The sequence below is a fragment of the Pogona vitticeps genome, chromosome 1 (assembly GCF_051106095.1).
Source record: "Pogona vitticeps strain Pit_001003342236 chromosome 1, PviZW2.1, whole genome shotgun sequence".
NCBI classification, from domain to species: Eukaryota; Metazoa; Chordata; class Lepidosauria; order Squamata; family Agamidae; genus Pogona; species Pogona vitticeps.
Genome location: NC_135783.1, coordinates 281,607,801 through 281,630,997, shown reverse-complemented (window position 1 = coordinate 281,630,997; position 23,197 = coordinate 281,607,801). Strand labels below are relative to the sequence as shown.

The 23,197-nt window shown below is 42.2% G+C and overlaps 1 protein-coding gene and 1 long non-coding RNA gene across 6 annotated transcripts in view; both read right to left on the bottom strand.

Moving 5' to 3' along the window:
* Positions 1–23,197, bottom strand: part of CAPRIN1 (cell cycle associated protein 1) — a 48,848-nt gene that overhangs the window by 24,431 nt on the left and 1,220 nt on the right. For all 5 annotated transcript variants that reach the window (XM_020782828.3, XM_020782831.3, XM_020782829.3 and 2 more), the window contains exons 3-6: positions 6,888–6,950; positions 6,119–6,205; positions 3,158–3,396; positions 2,954–3,036 (exon numbers count right to left, since the gene is read on the bottom strand). In XM_020782828.3, coding sequence (XP_020638487.3) covers positions 2,954–3,036; positions 3,158–3,396; positions 6,119–6,205; positions 6,888–6,950 — 472 coding nt within the window. The remainder of the gene's footprint in view (positions 1–2,953; positions 3,037–3,157; positions 3,397–6,118; positions 6,206–6,887; positions 6,951–23,197) is intronic.
* LOC140703136 (uncharacterized) lies at positions 17,575–18,483 on the bottom strand. Its single transcript, XR_012082477.2, has 2 exons — positions 18,366–18,483; positions 17,575–17,615 (listed from the first exon to the last, which is right to left on the bottom strand). It is a non-coding gene; the product is annotated as an uncharacterized LOC140703136 (long non-coding RNA).

Genomic DNA, 23,197 nt, shown 5'->3' with positions numbered 1-23,197 from the left:
TTTGTATATGGACGGTATAACAGTATTACTATAAATACTGTAATTAGAAACAGTATTTCTAATTACATTCAAATAAATAATGGAGGATGCAACACAGAAGGCAATTTGTCTAGAACCTACTGAAGCCTGAAGCTAGCCCTAGACTGATACCATAGCAATTCATCTCAAACATGCAATAAAGCAATACACAGGTAACCGTCTTATCCAAAAAACCCCAGAAGCTGGATCATGTGGGAAATTGAGAAATTAAGCTCAAGCATTAACAAGATAACTAACATCAGGAACACAGAGAAGATTCAAATTGGCCTAGCACTAAATGTCTGTAAATCTCAGAAGACTTCTTTGAAGCCAAAACCTTATTACTTATGCCCACTAGCATAACAAAATTGATGTAAATCTCAGCACCAAATGTCCCAAATGAGTAAGTTAGCACAGGCAAGAGCCAGTATCTATTCTTACTTCTCATTTGCAGCAATTTGCCAGGGATTTACATCAATTACATTATGCTATCATAAAAAACTGTATATAATTTTAGATACTGTTTGAAAAAGAGGAAAGGAACCATAAACATAATGCAAGACAAAAAGCAAAGAGTCATACACAGGAAAGGCACCAACCACATGATATAACACATTTGTAACACAGCTTGAACTTATAGCTTCTCAAGTTTTTATATAATACAGCACAGTATGTAAGCTCAGAAAATAACACGAAAAGTACAACAGAGAATGTCTGGAAGCTGGGGAACACCAATAGCAAACCATTCAGTCCAGAGTCAGCAACTGGTCAGGTGGGACTAATTATCTCTTTCTCTGTAAACCATACATTCATTGTAAAGAAGCAAATGTTCTATTCAGCCTGTGGGAAAGAGCCATCTATAAAGAGGATTTCCCAATGTGTGACATGCCAATCAGAGATTAGAGATACTGTTCAGCTACCTAGTGGAGTACCCTTTCTCCAAATAGTGGGGTCCCTTTTCTACAATGGTCTCTTCTGTTAAGGAACCCGTCCAGCATGTAATGCCCAATGAAAGTGGAAGGGTGGGATCATGCCTCACATATTTTCTGAAGACGAACATATGAGGAAAAAGATGCTAAGATGCCAGCTACCCTGGTAAAATGGGATGTAATCTATCTGGTTCTGATAAATGGGAAGACTCACAGGCTAAGTAAATGCAGGCTTTAATCTAAGGAGCTTTAATTCACCTTCAATGTTGCCTGTGAAGTTAGAAGAAAAGAAAGAAATCAGACCTGCTAAAAGAACCAGTTGTCTTGACAGATTATCTTTTTTTTTGGGGGGGGGGAGTCTAATGAATATCTGGTTTATGCTATATTCTCTCCAGAGTGTGGAAAAGATGCTGCAAAGAAAAATACTGCATAGGAACTTGGAATGTAAGATCTATGAACCTTGGTAAGCTGGATGTGGTCAAACAGGAGATGGGCATTAGTGAACTAAAATGGACGGGAATGGGCGAATTCAGTTCAGATGATTATCATATCTACTATTGTGGGCAAGAATCCTGTAGAAGAAATGGAGTAGCCCTCATAGTCAATGAAAGAGTGAGAAAAGCTGTACTGGGATACAATTTTAAAAATGACAGAATGATTTCAATACGAATCCAAGGCAGACCTTTCACCATCACAGTAATCCAAGTTTATGCACCAACCTCTGATGCTGAAGAGGCTGAAATTGACCAATTCTATGAAGACTTACAAGACATTCTAGAACTGACACCAAAGAAAGATGTTTTTCTCATTATAGGGGATTGGAATGCTAAAGTAGGGAGTCAAGAGATAAAAGGAACAACAGGGAAGTTTGGCCTTGGAGTTCAAAATGAAGCAGGGCAAAGGCTAATAAGAGTTCTGTCAAGAGAACAAGCAGGTCATCACAAACACTCTTTACCAACAACACAAGAGGAGACTCTACACATGGACATCACCAGATGGGCAATACCAAAATCAGATTGATTATATTCTCTGCAGCCAAAGATGGAGAAGCTCTACACAGTCAGCAAAAACAAGACCTGGAGCTGGCTCGGCACCCCAGGGGTGCGTGCGGGGATCGGGGCCAGGCCCTTCGCCCCTCCTTCCCTCCCTCCTCCCAAGGCGCCAATCTGGAACGCCCCTGCTCCCCCCTCCCGCTGTCCCCTATTTATGCAGGAGCTCTGGGGGGTAGTGCAGCACCTATCAGCTGTTTAAAAAGCCTTGTTTGCGGCGCCGATCAGCTGTTTTAAAAGCATTGCTTTGCCATGATCGGTTCCCCAAGCGGGGGAACCGATCATCGCAAAGCGAAATTCCTCCATAGAGAACATCGGAAAGCGATCGCAAAAGCGATCACAAAATCTTCATCGCAAAGCTATTTCATCGTTATTAGAAGCAATCGCTATGCGAGGCACCACTGTATTTCTTTTCTGTATAAAATGAAACATTGTTTAAAGGGCTCTTTTACTAACCCATTTTCTAGAAAACAATGCTAGGCAATGCCCAGCGCATTGAAAATGCGCTGGGCATTTTCAAAGGCCAACTGAAAACCTGGCTATTTCGGCAAGCCTTCCCTCCAGCCACCTATTGATTTATTTTGTTCTTTCATCTTGAGTCCTTATCTATTGATGTATTATTTGTTTTATATTTTAAATGGTTGATTTTATATGTTATCAGCTGCCCAGAATAGTCAGTTGACTAAATGAGCGGGGTACAAACTCAATACATAAATAAATACTAAGCACATCAACCAACACAATGTTAATGAATAAGCAGAAATTTGTATTAAATAAATGCTGAATAGATACATGAGTATAGAAAATAGAATGTTATAAATTAGCATTTTGTGAGTTATACAGCAATCACAAGTCACACTGGCAATGGTATATAAGAGTTTTGAATAGCCTAAGAACCTGATATGCAGGTTTAGCTCTAGGTTTAGCTCTACTGTCACGAAAAACAAGCATACTTACAGGTTGTTCCACATACAGGTTTCTCCTTTCCTTCCAATAAGTCCCACAAATGAATGGACGCCTGTTCGTACTGTTCACTCAACCTTCAACAAAAATATTAATGTAAGCATAACATAACTCAAAAATGTTATGTTTCAAAGTAACTAACTGGACTGCTTTATAAATTTATCAAAATAATAGCGGTAATCTGATCTATCACTATACCTCACATTCATATCCCGTTCAGGTTCAACTAGTTTATAAAAATCATCTAATGTTGACAGTTCTGCCTCCGTTAGTACAGGCACTCCATTTGTTCCTTGTTTTAGGTCATTGCGCACTTCATCATCACCAAGCTTGTCCAAAATAAACTGCAATTCAAGTACAGTTTTTAAACGTTTTTGCTCAGCTTCTTCTCTCATTAGCTGTTCCCGTCGAGCTGTCTTCTTTATTGTTTTCTGAATCTAGTAAAATAAAAAGACATTTATTAACATATAAATGTGACCAGTTCTAAGCGTTCTTTTCAGTTATGAGTGTATTAAATGTTCCAATCACTGTAACAGAGACAGAAGCAAATTTTTAAAGCCATCATCTCAAAGCTATAGCATTTATAATCAGATTTCTTCTTTTCCAGGCACAGCTCATCATAGACTAGGTGTTAAAGCACTCATTCTTCTCTGCTGGCTATTCTACTCCTCTTCTTTCTTCAGTTGTTTTGTGTCATTTTCTTTGGTGTGACAGCATTCTCAACATTCAAGAATCTCCTACTTTTCATCTTTACTGTACTTTCCAAATTTATTTCTGTCATCTTAATCTATGAAGTGCATTTTCTTTTACAATTAAATTGCTTCACAGTGACCTCTACTGTATATATGAACTTGACTCAGCATTATCTTAGAAAACAGGTTTGATAGACCTTCCGTACTGCAGCTACCACCAGACCTGAAAAATCATTCACGAAGATTAGGCCTCTGGATAAACTAGGATAAGGTAGAAGAGAATACTGAATTTTCTACATCAGTGGTCCCCAACCTTTTTGCGACTGCAGACTGGGTGAGCCTCCGAGGAAGGCTCAGCCAGTCCGTAGAAGGCGCACCCCCACAGGTGCGCACTCACTCTTGGGCGGATACACGAACCAGTGGGGGAGTGCCTGCCTGCCCACCAGCGGGAGCGCTCCCCCATCCCTTCGCGCATATGCAGGGGCACCTGCATGCCCGCTCGTGCACATGTGCGAAGCGGTGGGGGAGCACTCGCCCTCCCTCAACCACCCCTTCGCGCATGCGCAAGCCCGCCCACCCGCCCCTTCACATGCACTCAGGCACATGCATGAAGGGACGGGGGAGCACTCATGCCGTCACTGGCATGCGCGCACTTCTGCAAAGCCGCTGTGGGGAAGGGAGTGTGTGCGGGGGGCGGGAGGTCTGTCTTTGCGGCCCAGACCAGCTCAGGCCATGAACTGGCACTGGGCCGCGGACCGGGGTTTGACGACCTCTGTTCTACATGCTCCCCTAAGCCTGATTTTGGGTTATTTCTCCAGTGCTCTATTTAAATCCCCAGACACTTGGGGCACAGGTATCTGGAGAAGAGGGGGGAAAAAACATTCTTCCTATATATTTCCTGATCTTAGGATCAAGAGTGTCTTCTCTTCTATCCCTGAAAAACTGCTCCTGAAGGTTTGTGGCACTTTCCAGAACAGTGAATGAAGTTGTATGATGGGAGAATAAGGAAGATACCTTTTTCATTGAGTACTAAATTCATGTAAAAACTCCTAGAGAATAATCCTAATCTGAAAAACACCTTGTATTATTAACATACAAATATTAAGTGGCTGTTCTACAGATGTTCTAGAAGTCTGTTCTGGAGAATTATTTCTATGAAAAGTGACTACATTACTCTCATTACTGTCATATGAAATGTGAAAATAAAAATGGAAGACCAAATCTCTCTAGTTTTCATAGCTATAGCACACAATAGTTACATTTTAAATCTTGTGTGAAAACATGGTGAAAGAACTGAAATTACATGTTGTGTAGGCAAATACATCTTAGTTCAAACAAAGAGAACCTAGAAGATTGTGTTTGCATAATATGTAACAAAACAACAGCAACAATCCCAGATAAGTGGCGTTTCCAAAAGTTTAATTTCTGAACTCGAACTCTAAAGCAGTAGGTCAGTGGCTTTGACTCTAGGTCCCCGTCCTCCATATTTTAGCAAAACAACATTAATTTTTTTAAGAAACTGTGATCCTCATAGAGCAGGGGTGGGCAATTAATTTCTATAGGGGGCCACATGAAAAATCTAAACTGTGTTCAGTGGCTGAACCAACTTTCGTCGGTATGCAATTTCATGAAACCCATTGGGTGAGGCCCTGCAGTGAACAAACAAACTACTTTTTAGGGAGTTAACTATGTGAGCATTCTAATTCATTCACTGCAGGGGGAGGGAAGAGAGAAAAAAAACCAACACTGCGCTAACTCACCTGTGCTCTATTTTCTCTACTACTTCTTAAAATGGCAAAATCTGTCAAACTTCACACAGGGCTCTGACATGCCCAATGTAAGGAAAATTGGCGTGTGTTTATTTGCAGGCAGGCATGCACACTCATTCTGTGCTAATTTCAGAAGCATAAGAGTAGGGGGGATACTATGTTCATACACACACTGAGAGGAATCATCTCACATCTAGACAAGGTCCAAAAATTAAAATAATTTGTGCAGGAATGACATTGTTACAGGTGATTCTAACATACTGGAAGATGTACTTGTAGAGTGTTCCAGACTATCCCCAACATTTACAATTTGAAGGATTTGACTACAAACTAAAACCTAAAGCATTTAATCAACTATAAATTATCAGTTTGAGCTACCAGATACTAGAGAAGCAGTTAAAAAGATGTACACTGATCTTGAGTAACAGTTTAAACACAGCTTGGAAAGACAAGGATTCATGTACTACATGTTCTGCAATATTTTCCTTTTCCCTTCTTTCTGTTTTCAGTATTTGCCAAGAAACACAAATCAGTCGATTCCCTCTGCAGATGTATACTGTGAAGTTTGTCTAAATATTTCTTTAAAATATTTCTAACTCTTATCAAAAGAACTACAGATCAGAACCATCTTTACTATCTGACTAAAATGAGATTTCTTCTATGGTTAATGTACATTGAATCATGTGCCTTCTACTTACATCCTGGCTCAAAGCCATAAAACTTCTCTGCAGTTCCTTAGCAAATTCAAGGTTATTACTGACTTCTTGGTACTTGGAAACTGCATCCTACAAGAAAGAAGAAAAATAATTGTATCTCTTTAATAGCGCAAAAGCATTGAAGTCAGAGACTCTTCTCAATTTTAATCCCTAAAAATTGCATCTACTGAATATCTGCTTTTTTATTTTAATGTTCAGTTATTTGACAATTTTACTTTCTGACATTTAGAATCATCTGTGTTTTTCATACAAAACTCTCAAATCCCACAAAAACAGGAGATTGTGTTAATGGATAACAATTAAAATCCATTAATAAAAGCATTCTTTTCACTTAATATGAGGACACCCTATTTCACTACAGGATCAGGTCACAACCAGATTTAACAGCAATGCAACGTTCAGAGACTGAACAAACTTTTCCAGTCTTTATATACTATGTGACAACAGTCAAGACGGACCTTAAGATTCTTGCCTACTGGTCACATTAATACATATTGGAAAGTTCTCCTCCCAGTAATTTGCAGAAAATAATGGCTCCTCTTTTTTTGTGACAATAGCGGGGGGGGGGGGGGGAACGGGACTGTATATGCCTATAATGAAACTCAACTGAAACTAATGAAGAAACAAGGTTAACAAGCTTTCCAAAATTCATAATACTGCACCAACTAGACAGAATGAGAAAACAAGGCCTAAAATAAATAATTTCTTAATAGATGAAGGTATAATAATGTATGCCAGAAAAAGTACGTACCAACTGATCTTGGTTAAGGCGTTCCCCTTTATTCATTCGATCCTGATAATCATCAAGTTTGCTCTGGGAAAAACAAAATCTTTCACAATAAATATATAAAAAATATTTTAACAGGACAGACTATGAATATATTTTGTATATAAAGCCAGTTTCACTGTTTAAATGGAGACATCAGCCCAAATTATACATGGATAAAATAGCACAGGACTTATACTGGGCAAAATCCTGTAACTTGATATTATGCCTGTAGCTACCATAGTACCAAGGTGGAAAATCTATGGAACACTTCTGCCAGGGTACAATACAATACTTTGTTGCCAGCTGTAACACGTCAACTATTTGCATAAGGGAAAGTTACATCTGCATTAGCAGGATTTTGTTCATAGTTATCTTCAGAAAAACAACAACTATAACCTGTGTTTTAATATGCAATGTGTTGCTACAGTAAAAGAATAGCAGTAGCCCAAAGCTGTTACATAAAGCTCAACAGCTTTATGTAGCATCTTTGGGCTATCCTAACTGCAGCAAGTTTTTTTCACACGTATTGGTATCATATGGAGTGCTGCCAACAAGTACACTTTGGCTGCCCTCATACAGAAACACTAATATTTAAATTCATCCTGTTTTAAACATTAAAAAGGGTTAGAAGTCTATTGCTTAGTTCTCTTTCATTTAGAATACAATAATCAATTCCTATTGTTTAGAAATTACTTTTCATTTTTAGTTATTTTATTTCTAACAACTTTTACCTCTGCTCTGGAAATCTCAAAATACAATACTACAATTATGCTCTACTAGAGCCAAGTGATTCTACTCACATCTAGAAAACAATAGGCTAGATCCAAAACTGCCTGTCTACAAACAGAAAGTCTTCTCCATTTACCAACTGCTATTTTCCAACTAAGCAGAAAACTACTGTGCAAAGTGATCCCAAATCCAGAGGAGCATGGTAAATAAATGAAAAACCGGCAGTAGAGAAGACAATTCTTTTTCCAAAGAATAAGTTTTCTTGAGGAAAAATAGAAACAGGGCACATAGAAAAAGTTCATAGAACACATTCATTCAGCTCACCTTCTTTCTACAGGCAAACTACAATGTTTCCATTATTTATTGTTTCTTACACTGTAACAGAATCTGATACACTGCAGCTTTGCACTGTGATTAGTACAGTGGTGCCTCGCTTAACGGGCGCCCCATTTAACGATGAAATCGCATACCAACGAACTTTTTGCGATCACTTTGCGATATTTTAAATGGGGAAAAATCACTTTGCGATGATCGGTACCGTTTCGCTTACCGATCATCACAAAGCGATGATTTTTTAACAGCTGTTCCAAAATGGCCGCAGGGTAAAAAAATATGGCCGCCCACTGTTTTCTGGGATGGATTCCTCGTTTACCGGGCAGCGAAAATGGCCGCCATATGGAGGATTTTCGCTTAAAGGTGAGTCTGAAGCCCATAGGAACGCATTGAAGGGGTTTCAATGCATTCCTATGGGCTTTTTAATATCGCATAGCGACGAAATCGCTTTGCAGCGATTTTTGCTGCACCGATTATCGACACTATGCAAGGCACCACTGTATTTCCTTATCGCCTGCACGAATTCACTGAATAGCACTACTCATCTTTTTACCCCCTCACTATACTTTGGATCAAGCCCTTACTTCCTAACCAGAAAAAATAGTATTATACAACATGTATTTACATTATTCACAGATCAAATTTGTGTATCTAGCCTAAACTGCAAAGAACTCCAAAGTTTTTCTATATTTCTAATGTAGTATCTTCCACCTCAATTGTTAAGTTATTTCTCCACAAAGTCAATATTCCTATTTTATGAACTGCAATTAATATTATAAAGATGCTAAGAATTCCATCCAGAACCATCTGTATACAAAATAGCATTGCACTGACACTTATTTAAGATGTCTATACGATTCTTAAGCACCAAGGGCATTGAAGAAAATTTGTTACTTAAGCTGGGGGGGCAATGTGTAGCCTGTATAATGAAATTGTAAACCGCCCGGAGAGTGCTTGTAGCGCTATGGGGCAGTATATAAGTCCAAAAATAAATAAATAAAATAAAATAAAAATAGAAACTGACAAATAAAATGGATTCTTACAACCAAAACAGATAAATCAACCAACACAGTACCAAACTATTAAAATATTAGAACATTATGAGCCAACAACTTAAGAGTAAATGCCAAAATAAAAAATTAAGGGCTGAATGCCTGTAACTAAAGAAACTTCGGTCTTGTCCAGTGACTACATTTTACTTACAAAGTTAGCCAACTGTCTCTTGAAAAAGCATTCCACACTTACAGTCCTATTCTTTAGAATTTCTTTGGTAGCCATACTTTACGCCTTTGTGGATGAAAATACCATGAGAAGATCCTTAAAAGATATCTTTGTACAAAAATTCATGGAAATTGGTATTTACGTTTAGGTATTTAGAAATCGGTACCAACACTTTCACTGAGGCCTGGAAACTGACTGATGCAGTAAACTGACTGATGCAATGGACACAGTACTGGGGTGACATATTCAAAATGACCAGACTCAGAAGAGCCTCACTGCTGCATTCTATGCTACCTGAAGCTTCTATGTTATCCTCCGACAGCCCCACACAGAATACACTCCAACAATCTAGACAAGAAGTTCAATATTTATACGTACAGTACTGCACTTAAGCTTTCTCTATGTTGACTGCTAGCTGGTGTATTAACTGAAGCTACTAAGAAGCACCTTGTTCTACTGAAGACACTAGCACTTCAATTGAGAACTGGTTCTGTTGTCTACTACAAGAGAGTGCAATCCCATTTACAGCAGGCTATCACTAAACACTCGGATGGAAACACCTACTAACAGCATTTCATCTGCATGGAGTATCAGTTTAATGGCTATATCACATTAATGAAACTATTCAAATCCAATCAATGAATCAGGACAATCACTGCTTCAATTACTACTGATTAAAAGAACTGTACTTGACCATCCATATACTGATGACAGCTCATTCCATCTTTCCAACTAAGTACTTCCAGCACATTAGGGAACTGAGAGGGGGCACCAAAGTGGAGTTAAAGGTTGTATAGAAACAGTCTCCCAGCACCAACTTCTGAAGTCACCTATTCATCTGGGTGTGAAGCACTATTTTTTTTAAAGCCTCCAACTCCAAATTAAGATAACCTAACCAGATCACTGCAGATGGTGACAACAGCCATGAAATTAAAAGACGGCTGCTTCTTGGGAGGAAAGTGATGACAAAGCTCAATAGCATCTTAAAAAGCAGAGACATCACCTTGCCGACAAAGGTCCGCATAGTCAAAGCTATGGTTTTTCCTGTAGTGATGTATAGAAGTGAAAACTGGACCATAAAGAAAACTGACCGCCGAAGAATTGATGCTTTTGAACTGTGGTACTGGAGAAGCCTGTTGAGAGTCCCCTGCACTGCAAGGAGAACAAACCTATCCATTCTAAAGGAAATCAACCCCGAGTGCTCACTGGAAGGACAGATCCTGAAGCTGAGGCTTCAGTATTTTGGCCATCTCATGAGAAGAAAAGACTCCTTGGAAAATACCTTGATGTTAGGAAAGTATGAAGGCAAGAGGAGAAGGGGACAACAGAGGATGAGATGGTTGGACAGTGTCATTGAAGCAACCAACATGAATTTGACCCAACTCAGGGAGGCAGAAGAAGATAGGAGGGCCTGGCATGCTCTGGTCCATGTGGTCACGGCCAGAGAAGCCCCTGCGCGCTCGGCAGGAGGGGAAAGGAGGCTTCCTTTCCCCTCCTGGCCGATCGCTGGCACAGATGCCCCTGCGCGGTCGGCAGGAGGGGAAAGGACCCTTCCTTTCCCCTCCTGGCTGATCGCCGGCCAGAGAAGCTCCTGCGCGCTCGGCAGGAGGGGAAAGGAGGCTTCCTTTCCCCTCCTGGCCGATCGCTGGCACAGACGCCCCTGCGCGCTCGGCAGGAGGGGAAAGGAGGCTTCTTTTCCCCTCCTGGCCGATCGCCGGCCAGAGAAGCCCCTGCGCGCTCGGCAGGAGGGGAAAAGAGGCTTCTTTTCCCCTCCTGGCCGATCGCCGGCCAGAGAAGCCCCTGCGCGCTCGGCAGGAGGGGAAAGGAAGGGTCCTTTCCCCTCCTGGCCGATCGCTGGCACAGACGCCCCTGCGCGCTCGGCAGGAGGGGAAAGGAGGCTTCTTTTCCCCTCCTGGCCGATCGCCGGCCAGAGAAGCCCCTGCGCGCTCGGCAGGAGGGGAAAAGAGGCTTCTTTTCCCCTCCTGGCCGATCGCCGGCCAGAGAAGCCCCTGCGCGCTCGGCAGGAGGGGAAAGGAAGGGTCCTTTCCCCTCCTGGCCGATCGCTGGCACAGACGCCCCTGCGCGCTCGGCAGGAGGGGAAAGGACCCTTCCTTTCCCCTCCTGGCTGATCGCCGGCCAGAGAAGCCCCTGCGCGCTCGGCAATCCTGGCCAATCGCTGGCACAGACGCCCCTGCGTGCTCGGCAGGAGGGGAAAGGAGGCTTCCTTTCCCCTCCTGGCCGATCGCTGGCACAGACGCCCCTGCGCGCTCGGCAGGAGGGGAAAGGAGGCTTCCTTTCCCCTCCTGGCCGATCGCTGGCACAGACGCTCCTGCGCGCTCAGCAGGAGGGGAAAGGAGGCTTCCTTTCCCCTCCTGGCCGATCGCTGGCACAGACGCTCCTGCGCGCTCAGCAGGAGGGGAAAGGAGGCTTTTTTTCCCCTCCTGGCCGATCGTGATCGCCGGCCAGAAGGGCGTTCGGCAGGAGGGGAAAGGACCCTTCCTTTCCCCTCCTGGCTGATCGCCGGCCAGAGAAGCCCCTGCGCGCTCGGCAGGAGGGGAAAGGAGGCTTCCTTTCCCCTCCTGGCCGATCGCTGGCACAGACGCCCCTGCGCGCTCGGCAGGAGGGGAAAGGAGGCTTCCTTTCCCCTCCTGGCCGATCGCTGGCACAGACGCCCCTGCGCGCTCGGCAGGAGGGGAAAGGAGGCTTCTTTTCCCCTCCTGGCCGATCGCCGGCCGGCCAGCCGGCTGAAGAAGCAGGGGTGAGCTGGGGAGGAGGGTGTGGGAGCCTTCCCCCGCCCTCCTGCCCTAGCGCCGGCCCCATTTTCGGCCAGCGGCCAGCTGATCGGTGGCCGCAGCCATTTTCGCGCCCTGCCCTCGCTTACCGAGGGCGCGAAAATGGCTGCCATTATGAGGAAACATCGCTTTACGGTGAGTGTAGAAGCCATTGGAACGCATTAAACGATGTTTAATGCGTTCCAATGGCATTTTCCTATCCGTATAGCGATGTTTTCTCATAGCGATGGTTAATTCGGAACGGATTAACGTCGCTATACGGGGCACCACTGTATATATCCCCATCATGGCTTGTAACTTGCGATGGACTTTTCCTCCAGGAATCTGTCCAATTCTCTTTTAACGCCATCTAGACCAGAGGCCATCACCACATCCTGTGGCAAGGAATTCCATAGACTAACAACACACTGGCTAAAGAAATATTTTCTTTTGTCTGTTCTCACTCTCCCAATACTCAACTGGAATGGATGTCCCCTGGTTCTAGTATTGTGTGAGAAGGAAAAGAGCTTTCTTCTATCCACTTGATTCATTCCCTGCATAATGTCTCAATCGTATCAGACACCTTTTTTCTAGACCAAAGAGGCCCAAACACTGTAGCCTTTTCTCGTAAGGGAAATGCCCCTGCCCAGTCATCATTTTAGTCGCTCTCTTCTGCACCTTTTCCAGTTCCACTATGTCTTTTTTGAGGTGCGGCCTTATCAGTGTTTTGTACAATGGTGTTATAATGTTGGCTGTTTTATTTTCAACCCCCTTTTTAGCCTCATGGCACAGTGGGTAAACTGCTGTACTGCAACCAAAACTGTGCTCACGACCTGGGGTTCAATCCCAGGTAGCCAGCTCAAGGTTGATTCAGCCTTCTATCCTTCCGAGGTCGGTAAAATGAGTACCCAGCTCGCTTGGGGGGGGGGGGCAATGTGTAGCCTCCATAATTAACTTGTAAACCGCCCAGAGAGTGTTTGAAGCACTATGGGGCGGTATATAAGCAGCTTTGCTTTGCTTTGCTTTAATGATACCTAGCATGGAACTGGCCTTCTTCACTGCCACCGCAAAATGGGTTGACACTTTCATCGAGCTGTCCACCAGCACACCAAGGTCTCTTGCCTGGTCTGTCATGGATAGCTCAGAACCCATTAGCTGATAAGTTTTGATTTTTTGCTCCAATGTGCATTACTTTACATTTTCTCATATTGTCTTGATACGCAGTTGCCAATCTCCCAGTTTGGAGAGATCCTTCTGAAACTCTTCACTTCCTGGAAGAGAAAATCCCATAGGGGAACCAAAGGTGTTTCTAATTTAAAATCCTGTTTGACAGCCAAATGAATGGGTCCAGATAGTCAGCATTACCAAGAAGATCCTAAAGTTGAAAAGTCCTTGCAATACTAATTACAAATTGTAGAAGTAATGTTCAGTATTCTGGCTTCTGAAATGAAAAAAAAAAAACATAAAAAACTACACCCACAAAAATTTTGTGGAAAAATACATTTCCTACTCCTTTAATATGTACAATAGGACTCCTGTACCTTCAGGATCAGTATCCACAGTTTCACTTATCCATGGTTTGAAAATATTAAAATAAAAAAATCCAGAAACAAATATTTTACCCGACGTAGCCACTAGAGGGTGCCAGAGACAGTGCTCTCAATTGTATTAGTGAAGAATACCAAGATTTCTTTCCATGGTTTCTAGTGGCCAGTTCCACAGGGCTCGATTATCTCCCCAATGCTGTTTAATATTTACATGAGGCCGCTGGGTGGGGTGATCAGGGGGTGTGGGGCTTCGTGCCATCAGTACGCTGATGACACTCAGCTCTACATCTCCTTTTCTCCAACCACAGTGTATGCCGTTCCGTCCCTTCAGCGCTGGCTGGAGGCTGTACTGCAATAGATGCAGGACTGAGGCTGAACCCGAAGAAGATGGAGGTCTTGAGGGTGGGTGGCCCCTCCATTGGTGGTTTGGGAAACTCCCTGTCTTTTGGGGGAGTGATTCTCACCGCAAAGAATGAGGTTTGCAGCTTGGGGGGTCCATGGAAAGCAAGTTGGCGTCACTGGTCCGCTCCGCCTATTTCCATCTATGGCAGATTGCCCTATCTTGATTTTGGGGCACTCACCACTTTGGTCCAAGTGCTTGTAATCTCGAGTTTAGACTACTGCGATGCACTCTACGTGGGGCTACCTTTGAGATTGATGCAGAAGCTTCAAATGGTGCAGAATGCAGCAGCTAGACTTCTCAGTGCGACAAGAAAATATCAGCATATTTCTCCCAGTCTGGCTGCCTTGCATTGACAGCCCATTCGTTTCCGCATTTATTTCAAAGTGTTAATGATGACATATAAAGCCCTAAACAGTTTAGGACCTCGATATCTAGCGGAACACCTCCTCTCACCTACATCTACCCAAATCACTCGTTCTAGCCAGGAAGGGCGGCTGAGGGGCCTAACGCCAAGGGAGGCCCAGAGAGAAAGAAGAAGAAACCGGGTCTTCTCGGCAGTGGCCCCTCACCTTTGGAAGAGTCTGCCCCCAGAGATCTGTCTGGCTCCCTCGCCGGGTGTTTTTAAGAGCCAACTTAACTTTAGGTAGGCTTTCCCTCCTGCCATCACTTGATTATTTTTATTTTTTCCCCATCTTGAACCATATTACTATTGTTGCTTTTTATATTACGGTATACTGCTTTTATTCTATTTTTATTGTTAGCCACCCAGAGTAGACTTGTGTCTAGATGGGTGGGTTATAAATTGAACAATAACAATAACAATAACAATAAAAACAACAACAACAACAACAAACAACAAACAACAAACAACAACAACAACAACAACAACAACAACAACAATAATAATAATAATAATAATAATAGTAGTAGTAGTAGTAGTAGTAGTAGTAGCAGCAGTTCTGGGGGGGGGGAAGAGACTTGGAACCAATTCCCAGTGGTTAAGCAAGTCCTACTGTAAACTCAAATCCCTGAAAGGCTGAGAAAGCAGGATTCAACAATGCCATCCCCTAGCATTTCCCCCTTGCTGCTATTTTGTTTCATGAGGAACATATAAGGAACCTCTGGTCTGATGAGAAGACATATATTCTTTGAACTGTGCTTGACTAAGGCTTTTATGCTGCCTTGATGTGAGAGAAAACAATTACTAGTACTGAAAAACTGCTTATACATTTTTTCATGTTTAAATTATAAATTTGCTTGATTATTATTTTGTAAGGTAAAGGTTCCCCTCGACATTAGTCCAGTCGTGTCCAACGCTAGGGGGTGGTCCTTCCCCCCCCATTTCCAAGACATAGAGCCAGCGTTTGTCCGTAGATAGTTTCCGTGGTCGTGTGGCCAGCGCGACTAGACAATGAACGGCGCTACCTTCCCACCAAAGTGGTACCTATTTATCTACTCACATTTTACATGCTTACGAACTGCTAGGCTGGCAGGAGCTGGGATGAGCGACAGGAGCTCACTCCGTCGTGTGAATTCGATCTTACTACTGCTGGTCTTCTGACCTTGCAGCACAGAGGCTTCTGTGGTTTAACCCGCAGCGCCACCACGCCTCTATTCTTTTGTAATGCTGTGTTAATTTTATTTTAATTAATGGTCTGTCACATGTCTTTATTACTTATCAAACAAATGATACACACTGACAACTAATGTATAATAAATAATCATGTGCAATTAATTTTCATTTATGGCGACCATTTTCAGGGTTTTCCAGGTAGGGAATACTCAGAAGTGGTTTACCACTCCCTTCTTCTGGGGGCCTCTTGGGACTGTGCAGCTTGTCCAAGGCCACAAAGGCTAGCTCTCACAGGAGGCACAGTGGGAAATCAAATACCCAACCTCTGGCTCCATACCGATACCTAAATCACTGAGCTCTTCAGCCAGCCAACTAAAATAGTGAGCCAATCTAGATAAAGCTTGATGTTGAAAGGCATTATGCAACTAAACTGAAAAACACAATGGCATTTTGCAGTTTAAGAGAAAAAACAAGATTCTATGAAGAGTTAGAACTAACACTTCAGCATCTCACCGTAGCATTGCAAAGATTCTCATAATACACATCTGAAAATGTTCTCATGTCTGATCAAATAAGATATGCACAAAATTCAGAGATATGAGCACGTGTTAAGCAAAGTTAAACCAACACAAGCTTAAAGTTACTCATTTGCTAGAAAAATAGTATTGTCAATACTCATAAAACTGACTTTTTAACCAAATCAGATTCACTCTCTGCACTTCAAGTGAAGCGACATACTACGCATTTTAGTTTGTAAATATTCTTCCCTTACATATCCACATTATCAGGAGCAAAAAATTCTTAATATGCGAGATGTTAGGCATCCCTCAGTCTTGAAAGACTATGGTAACGTGCTCTGTATGGAGGACTTGGAAGAGCATCTAGTGTGGCTGAGAAGGCCAATTCGAGAGTGACAATCCCTTCCACACTGAAGACAAATCCAATCTGTCCCCGTCCAGCTCCCCGATTTTGCTGCTTTTGTGACTTCTTCTTTGCCTCGGCCTGCTGGACAAGGGTCTCTTCAAAATGGGAGAGGCCATGATGCAACGCCTGCCTCCAGGCTGAACGCTCAGATGTCAAGGTTTCCCATCTGTTGAGGTCCATTCCTAAGGCCTTCAGATCCCGCTTGCAGATGTCCTTGTATCACAGCTGTGGTCTCCCACTGGGGTGATTTCCCTGCACTAATTCTCCATACAGGAGATCCTTTGGAATCTGACCATCAGCCATTCTCACGACATGCCCAAACCAACATAGACGTCGCTGTTTCAGTAATGTAAGGTAAAGGTCCCCCTGGACAATTTTTGTCCAGTCGTGTTCGACTCTAGGGGGCGGTGCTCATCCCCGTTTCCAAGCCATAGAGCCAGCGTTTTGTCTGAAGACAATCTTCCGTGGTCACATGGCCAGTGCGACTTAGACACGGAACGCTGTTACCTTCTCACCGAGGGTGGTCCCTGTTTATCTACTTGCATTTTCATGCTTTCGAACCGCTGGGTTGGCGGGAGCTGGGACAAGCGACGGGCACTCACTCCGTCGCGTGGATTCAATCTTATGACTGCTGGTCTTCTAACCCTGCAGCACAGGCTTCTGCGGTTTAGCCCGCAGCACCACCATGTCCCTTCAGTAATGTATATATGCTAAAAAATCTAGTTCATTCTAGGACTACTCTATTTGGAACTTTGTCCTGCCAGGTGATACCAAAAATCCGTCGGAGGCAATGCATGTTGAAGGTGTTCAACTTCCTCTCCTGCCGTGCACAAAGGGTCCATGACTCACTGCAGCACAGGAGTGTGCTCAGGAGACAGGCTCTATAGACCTGGATCTTGGTATATGTTGTCATCTTCTTATTGAGCCATACTCTCTTTGTGAGTCTAGACAACATGGTAGCTGCTTTGCCAATGCGTTTATCCAGCTTGACATCTAGAGACAGTGTGTCAGAGATTGTTGAGCCAAGGTACACAAAGTCATGAACAACCTCCAATTCTTGTGTGGAGATGGTAATAGAGGGAGGTGAGTCCACGCCCTGGTCCATGACTTGTGTTTTCTTCAGGCTGATTGTTAGTCCAAAGTCTTGGCAGGCCTTGCTGAAACGATTCATGAGTTGTTGGAGGTCTTCAGCAAAGTGGGCAACAATGTCTGCGATAATGTACAATACAAGAAAAATGCACCTCATCTGTGCTCAACAATTGCTTTTACTGTCAAAACATTGTGTTGTGATAGCTTAATTTTGCTTGTGTACTGCTTTTCATTTTTCAATTTGATGTTTCTCCTTGTGCCTTTTGGATGCTAACTTTTATGTTACTATTAACTTTCATAAGTATAATAATAATAATAAAATAATAATAATAATAATAATAATAATAATAATAATAATAATATGATTTTCAGAAAGAAATATTTTCTAAGTAGAAAATACAGTGGTGCCTCGACTTACGACCTTAATCCGTTCTGGAATCATGGTTGTAACTCAAAATGGTCGTAAGTCAAAGCACTATTTCCCATAGGAATGCACTGGAACACAATTAATCCGTTCCGGCTGGGTAAAAAAACCACACCACAGCACTGCAAGCCCCATTGGAATGCGCTGGGGCCGAGAAACAAACACACACACAAAAAAAAAAGACAAAAAGAAGTAAATCCCATAGGAATGAGCTGGGGCTGAAAAACAAACACCAAAAAACAAAACAAACAAAAATATATACACCCCATCGGAATGCGCTGGGGCTGGGAAGAAAACCCACAAAAAAACAAAGCAAAACAAACCACAGCAAGCCCCATCAGAAGGCGCTAGGGCAAACAAACAAACAAACCACCAAAACACATAACAGCACATAAACATACCCTCCAGCCCAAACCCACCCTGCAATACCCTGTAAATGTACTTACTCAGAAGCAGAAAGCAGCACCAGGCAGTCTCAAGCCTCTTCCGATGCACGCACACTAAGTGTTGGGGCAAAAGAGCTACAAGGCAGCAGCCCCTTCGCCGACCAACAGTTAGTAATTTAAATTCCCCGCCTTTTTCTGGTCGTAACTCGAAGCTCTGGTTGCAAACAGAAGCAACATTTTGTGGCTGGAGCTGGTCGTAACTTAAAATGGTTGTAAATCAGGACAGTCGTAAGTCAAGACACAGAAATAGTTTACCATTCCCTTCTTCTGGGGACATCCTGGGATTGCGCAGCTTGTCCAAGGCTACACAGGCTGGGTCCTACTCACAAGGAGGCACAGTGGGGAATCTAACTGCAGCCAGATATCTAAATCACTGAACTATCCAGGCAGTTCATTCAAATTAATAACAGATTTGATATGAACAAGAGAACACAATGTTGGATTCCCAAAAAAATTCTTCTAAGCAGCCATTTTTATATGCAAAATTAAGCAAGCAATTATGAAAAAGTATTTCAGTTTTAAGCACTAAAACCAGCAATATGTATTAAGGTGAGTTAGAACACTTTCTGCTGATTGGATGCCAACAGAAACTTACATGAAATAGTCCAGATTTTCCATATTGGTACTTTCAATTTAATGCAAACCAAAACCTGACCTTTCCCCAAAAGAAGAAAGGAAAAAAGCAATTTTTTTCAGATAGTGACAACTACATGTAATAAAATATTTCTGCAAAATTCAAGACAGTTGAGTCCAAGAATGTTTGAAGTAAAACATTTTGAGACTTGGTACACCAGTCTAATGAGAATGTTCAACCTTCTCAAGAGTGACCATGTTCTTCCATAATTAACTATGGCTAACATGCAATTTAGAGATGGGAATATTTATATTTGTAAATGAATAAAAATTTCCCAAATCCAAGTGGCCAGGATCTCCAGTCCCAACTACGCAAACCGACCCATCCACTTATGGGTCACCACACAGCATGTGTGTCCTGCTCATCATGCCATTCTGCAACAAAGCCTGGCTGGAGCTTCTCTACCTCCCTGCTCTTCTGGTCACTCCAGTCAAGGAGAGGTATGTCGAGTCTCCCAACTCAGTTGCTGAGTGGTCAGAAGAGCAGGAAGGCGTAGAAGCACCAGCTGGGCTTTGTCAGAGATTGATGCGACCACTTGTGCTATGTGGAGACCCGTAAGTGGACGGGTCAGTTCCCAGAGTCAGGACTGGGTATTCCAGCCACCTGGGTCCAGAATATTCATGTTCATTTACAAGTATGAATAACCCATGTCTGATGCAGTTCATCAAAATATAAAAGGCTCATATTAAGCCTTTTACTAATTGTTGCATTCCTATTAGGATTATTCCATGCTGAATCCAGTGGAACCTCTCTGTAAAAATGCAGGAATTGTACTACAAATACTTTAATTATTGGGTAAAAACACAGGCAACTCTATCTGTTTGGCGAAAATTGAGGAATACATGTAAGGCTGCTGTTTACATTACAGTGAATTATTTGTACATGCAATCCTTTATATGGTGAGAATTTTTAAAAAGTGTTCTGTGTGAGTAATTCTAGCTGCTTCATTATATTGGGCAGTTATCCATAATTACCACTAGGCTCTATACAATTTGTTATACAACGGAAATCTCCCATAAAAAGCAGGCATATGTGTAAGTCATAACGCTTTCACAGCACACTTACTCCAGATTATATTTTGTGACAAGCTTTTATGCAAACTGCACTACTGATCCAGATGTTAAACTGGGAAAGTTAATTGAACAAGTCTGAAACTTGCTCAGATCATACACATTTTGCTCAGAAAATACACAGTTCTGGGCATACCCAATGCTTTATGCTCTCTACTACATAAACATAATTTTAACATAAAAATATGCCATTAAACAACTTTTATGACACATAACCTCTTCCATCCTGCATTATAAGAACCTTAGTGGTTTTCACATTTTTGCATCAGTATAAGCTCTAAGATATGCTTTTCAGTGAAATATACCCAGTAAAATTGATTCTGTGAAGAACTAATTTTCTTATCTCGTATTCTACTTTCAACATTTTAGAGTTTTGTCCTATTCTTTTAATGCTTAGTTTTGATTGTATTACATCTGAACCACCCTACTGTTGTTCCATTTAGAATTTAGATCCCTGTATTCATATAGTACAGTATTCTTACAAATCTTTGGGTCTTCCTTATTTAGTCAATATACATGTACATCTTTATTGTATCAACCAAGACTAACGTTGACAGATTAACCAAGAACTCCACACAGCATACCTTCCTTGCCTCCCAATATAGGTCCTTGTGCCCCCCACGTCATTTCTCTAGTTGAAGGACCATCTGGAATAGCATGTGATTGGGCAAAGGAGGTATTAAAATGAGACAGGAAGATTAGGAGAATTTGACAAGGCTGTTTTGAGCAAATTGAAACAACCTTCTGTTCACATAAGACATTTCTGGGTCCAAGCCAGGCATGTTTAGCAAATAGTATTTGCCAAATACTATTTGCTAAAATAATATTGGAACGGAGTGCAATCTCTATATAGCCCCCCCTTAACTGCCATAGTTAAACTATGGAAAATTCCATTGGATAATCATTGTGTTCAGAAGCTAAATCAGCAAAGATGTCTTCTACAAATACTCAGAATAATCCATACATCTACAAACTAGCAGAAGGGTTGGAACCTCAGAAAGTTGAGTTTGTATATCCTCACATACTGAAAATAATATTTTCTGTATCCTTTTAGATCCTAATAAGCACTTTACCTACTTGTAATATCATACAATGTTCTTCAGAACACTACATTCTACACAAAATAATATAAATACAAATAGGTAAGCTGTGTTTCTCATCAAAGAACTTCAATGCCATTGCCAGAAAATATCAATTCAAGCAAATGAGACTTCTTTACATGGCTGTTAGCTATCTAATCCTACAAAAATGGTTCAATGTTTTATGGATAGCAAATGATATCAATAGGATTCACTTTCATATAGATGCCACTAATAAACATGATCAGATAAAGTATAATTGTCAATCGTCGTAATTTAGCCACAAATCTTCTTATATCTGACCTAGGACAATGCGTACACTCCCCATAAAGTCTGTGCTGTGATGCCACTCATACACCAAGGCAAGCTACAGCAGAACATACCTACACCTAAACAAACTAGATTTATTGATGAAGGTACTAAGGACAAAAATAAAGAGCCTGATACTACAGCTTTTCAATTTAGCAGTACTTTTACAAACATCCTTAGTATGGACAGTGTTACATAACTAAGGTATTCAAACTCACCTTTAACACCTGAATCAGTACAGATATTTATACCGCATTTCCTTTCTAAAATGGCTTTACAGATGTTAATGTGTCATAGGGACAAATTCAGGCTTACAGGACAGCAGAATCTATATCATACTGTTTCACAAACTAGTCTATCTATAAATTTCAAGACAAAAGAAAAATATATAATCTTCCAAAAAACAAACACCTAACCCAGTAAGGTGACATTTAACCCTCAGATGTGGATCTCTATAAGGTCTAAGCCGGCCCAGATTCTGATGCCAATGGTTATGAAATATTGTTTTCTGGAGCACTTGCACTTAATATATGGTTTTATATTTAACCTAATGTACTACCATGTAGTTACTTGTGACCAATTTAACATATATAAGAGCAGGCTGTATGATTTTTGTCACTTTATAATTTATTAAGAAACCTATTCAGATTATATATGCCACAGCAAAATCATTTATAACCTGCCGCAACTGGAATTGTTACCCTATTGCCCTCATCTGCTCCACACTTCCAAATTTTCTGGCATTTAAGCTAACTACATTAGTTAGCAAAGCCACACAATGTGCAAGCTTGTGACAATTTACTGCTATCACAATGAAAATTTATTCAGAAGTAGATATGGTTATCTTTCATGACCAGAAACTCAAAATGGTCCCAAGGTAGAAATGGAGGGAGGCAATTTTGAAATTTCCTCCTGAAAAGATGGAAATCTGGTACTACCCTCAACATTGCAACAAATTATCTCATCAGTGTAAACAAGGAAGACTCAATCATAACCAAACATTCACAGAATTCCTTCACATTATTATGAACTTTGATCTCATTTACATTGATACAATAATATCACTTGAAAAGCCTAGGACTGCAATTCTAGCACAATAAAACACGGGCCACCCTACTAACTCTATAGCAACGCTTTGTAAATATGTTCTTGATGCAACCCCTTTCTTTCGTGACCACCCCTTATTCCTCATCTCCACAAAGAAGACTAAGCTTCTGGTGCTCAAAGCAAGTGAAACAACTACTGAACTAACGGAGGCAGCTTCCACAAGCAGAAGCCGCCTATTTCACTTCCGTTAACCCGCCGCACCCGTTTTAATCGGGCAGCGAGGTCACGTATTCAGTTCTTGTCCTCTTCTCCAACGCTGGGGAAATGGCAACTAAAATAGAAAGGAAAGAGGAGAGGAGGAGCGGGAGCGCGCGTTTAGATGCGAGAGGCTGTCCCCAAGTACGGCGGCGGCCGAGCCTTTTGTGCAGCAGCCCTTCTTCACACAATGAGCCGCTCGCTCGCTCGCTGGGAAGCCTCCCTGCCGCTCGCCGCCGCCATGTTGTGTCCTGGCCGCTTCCATGTGCAGCAAAGTAGAGGGCGAAGCAGAGGGAGTGGATGGTTCCGGAGGGAGGGAGGAAGGGAAGGCTACTGCCAAGGCCATCTCCGAGTCGAAGGGGGGGGGGGAAGATGGGGAGAAGCCCGGGATGGTGGTGGAAACGGCAGCCTCCATCACCAAAGGCGCCAGAAAGGTGC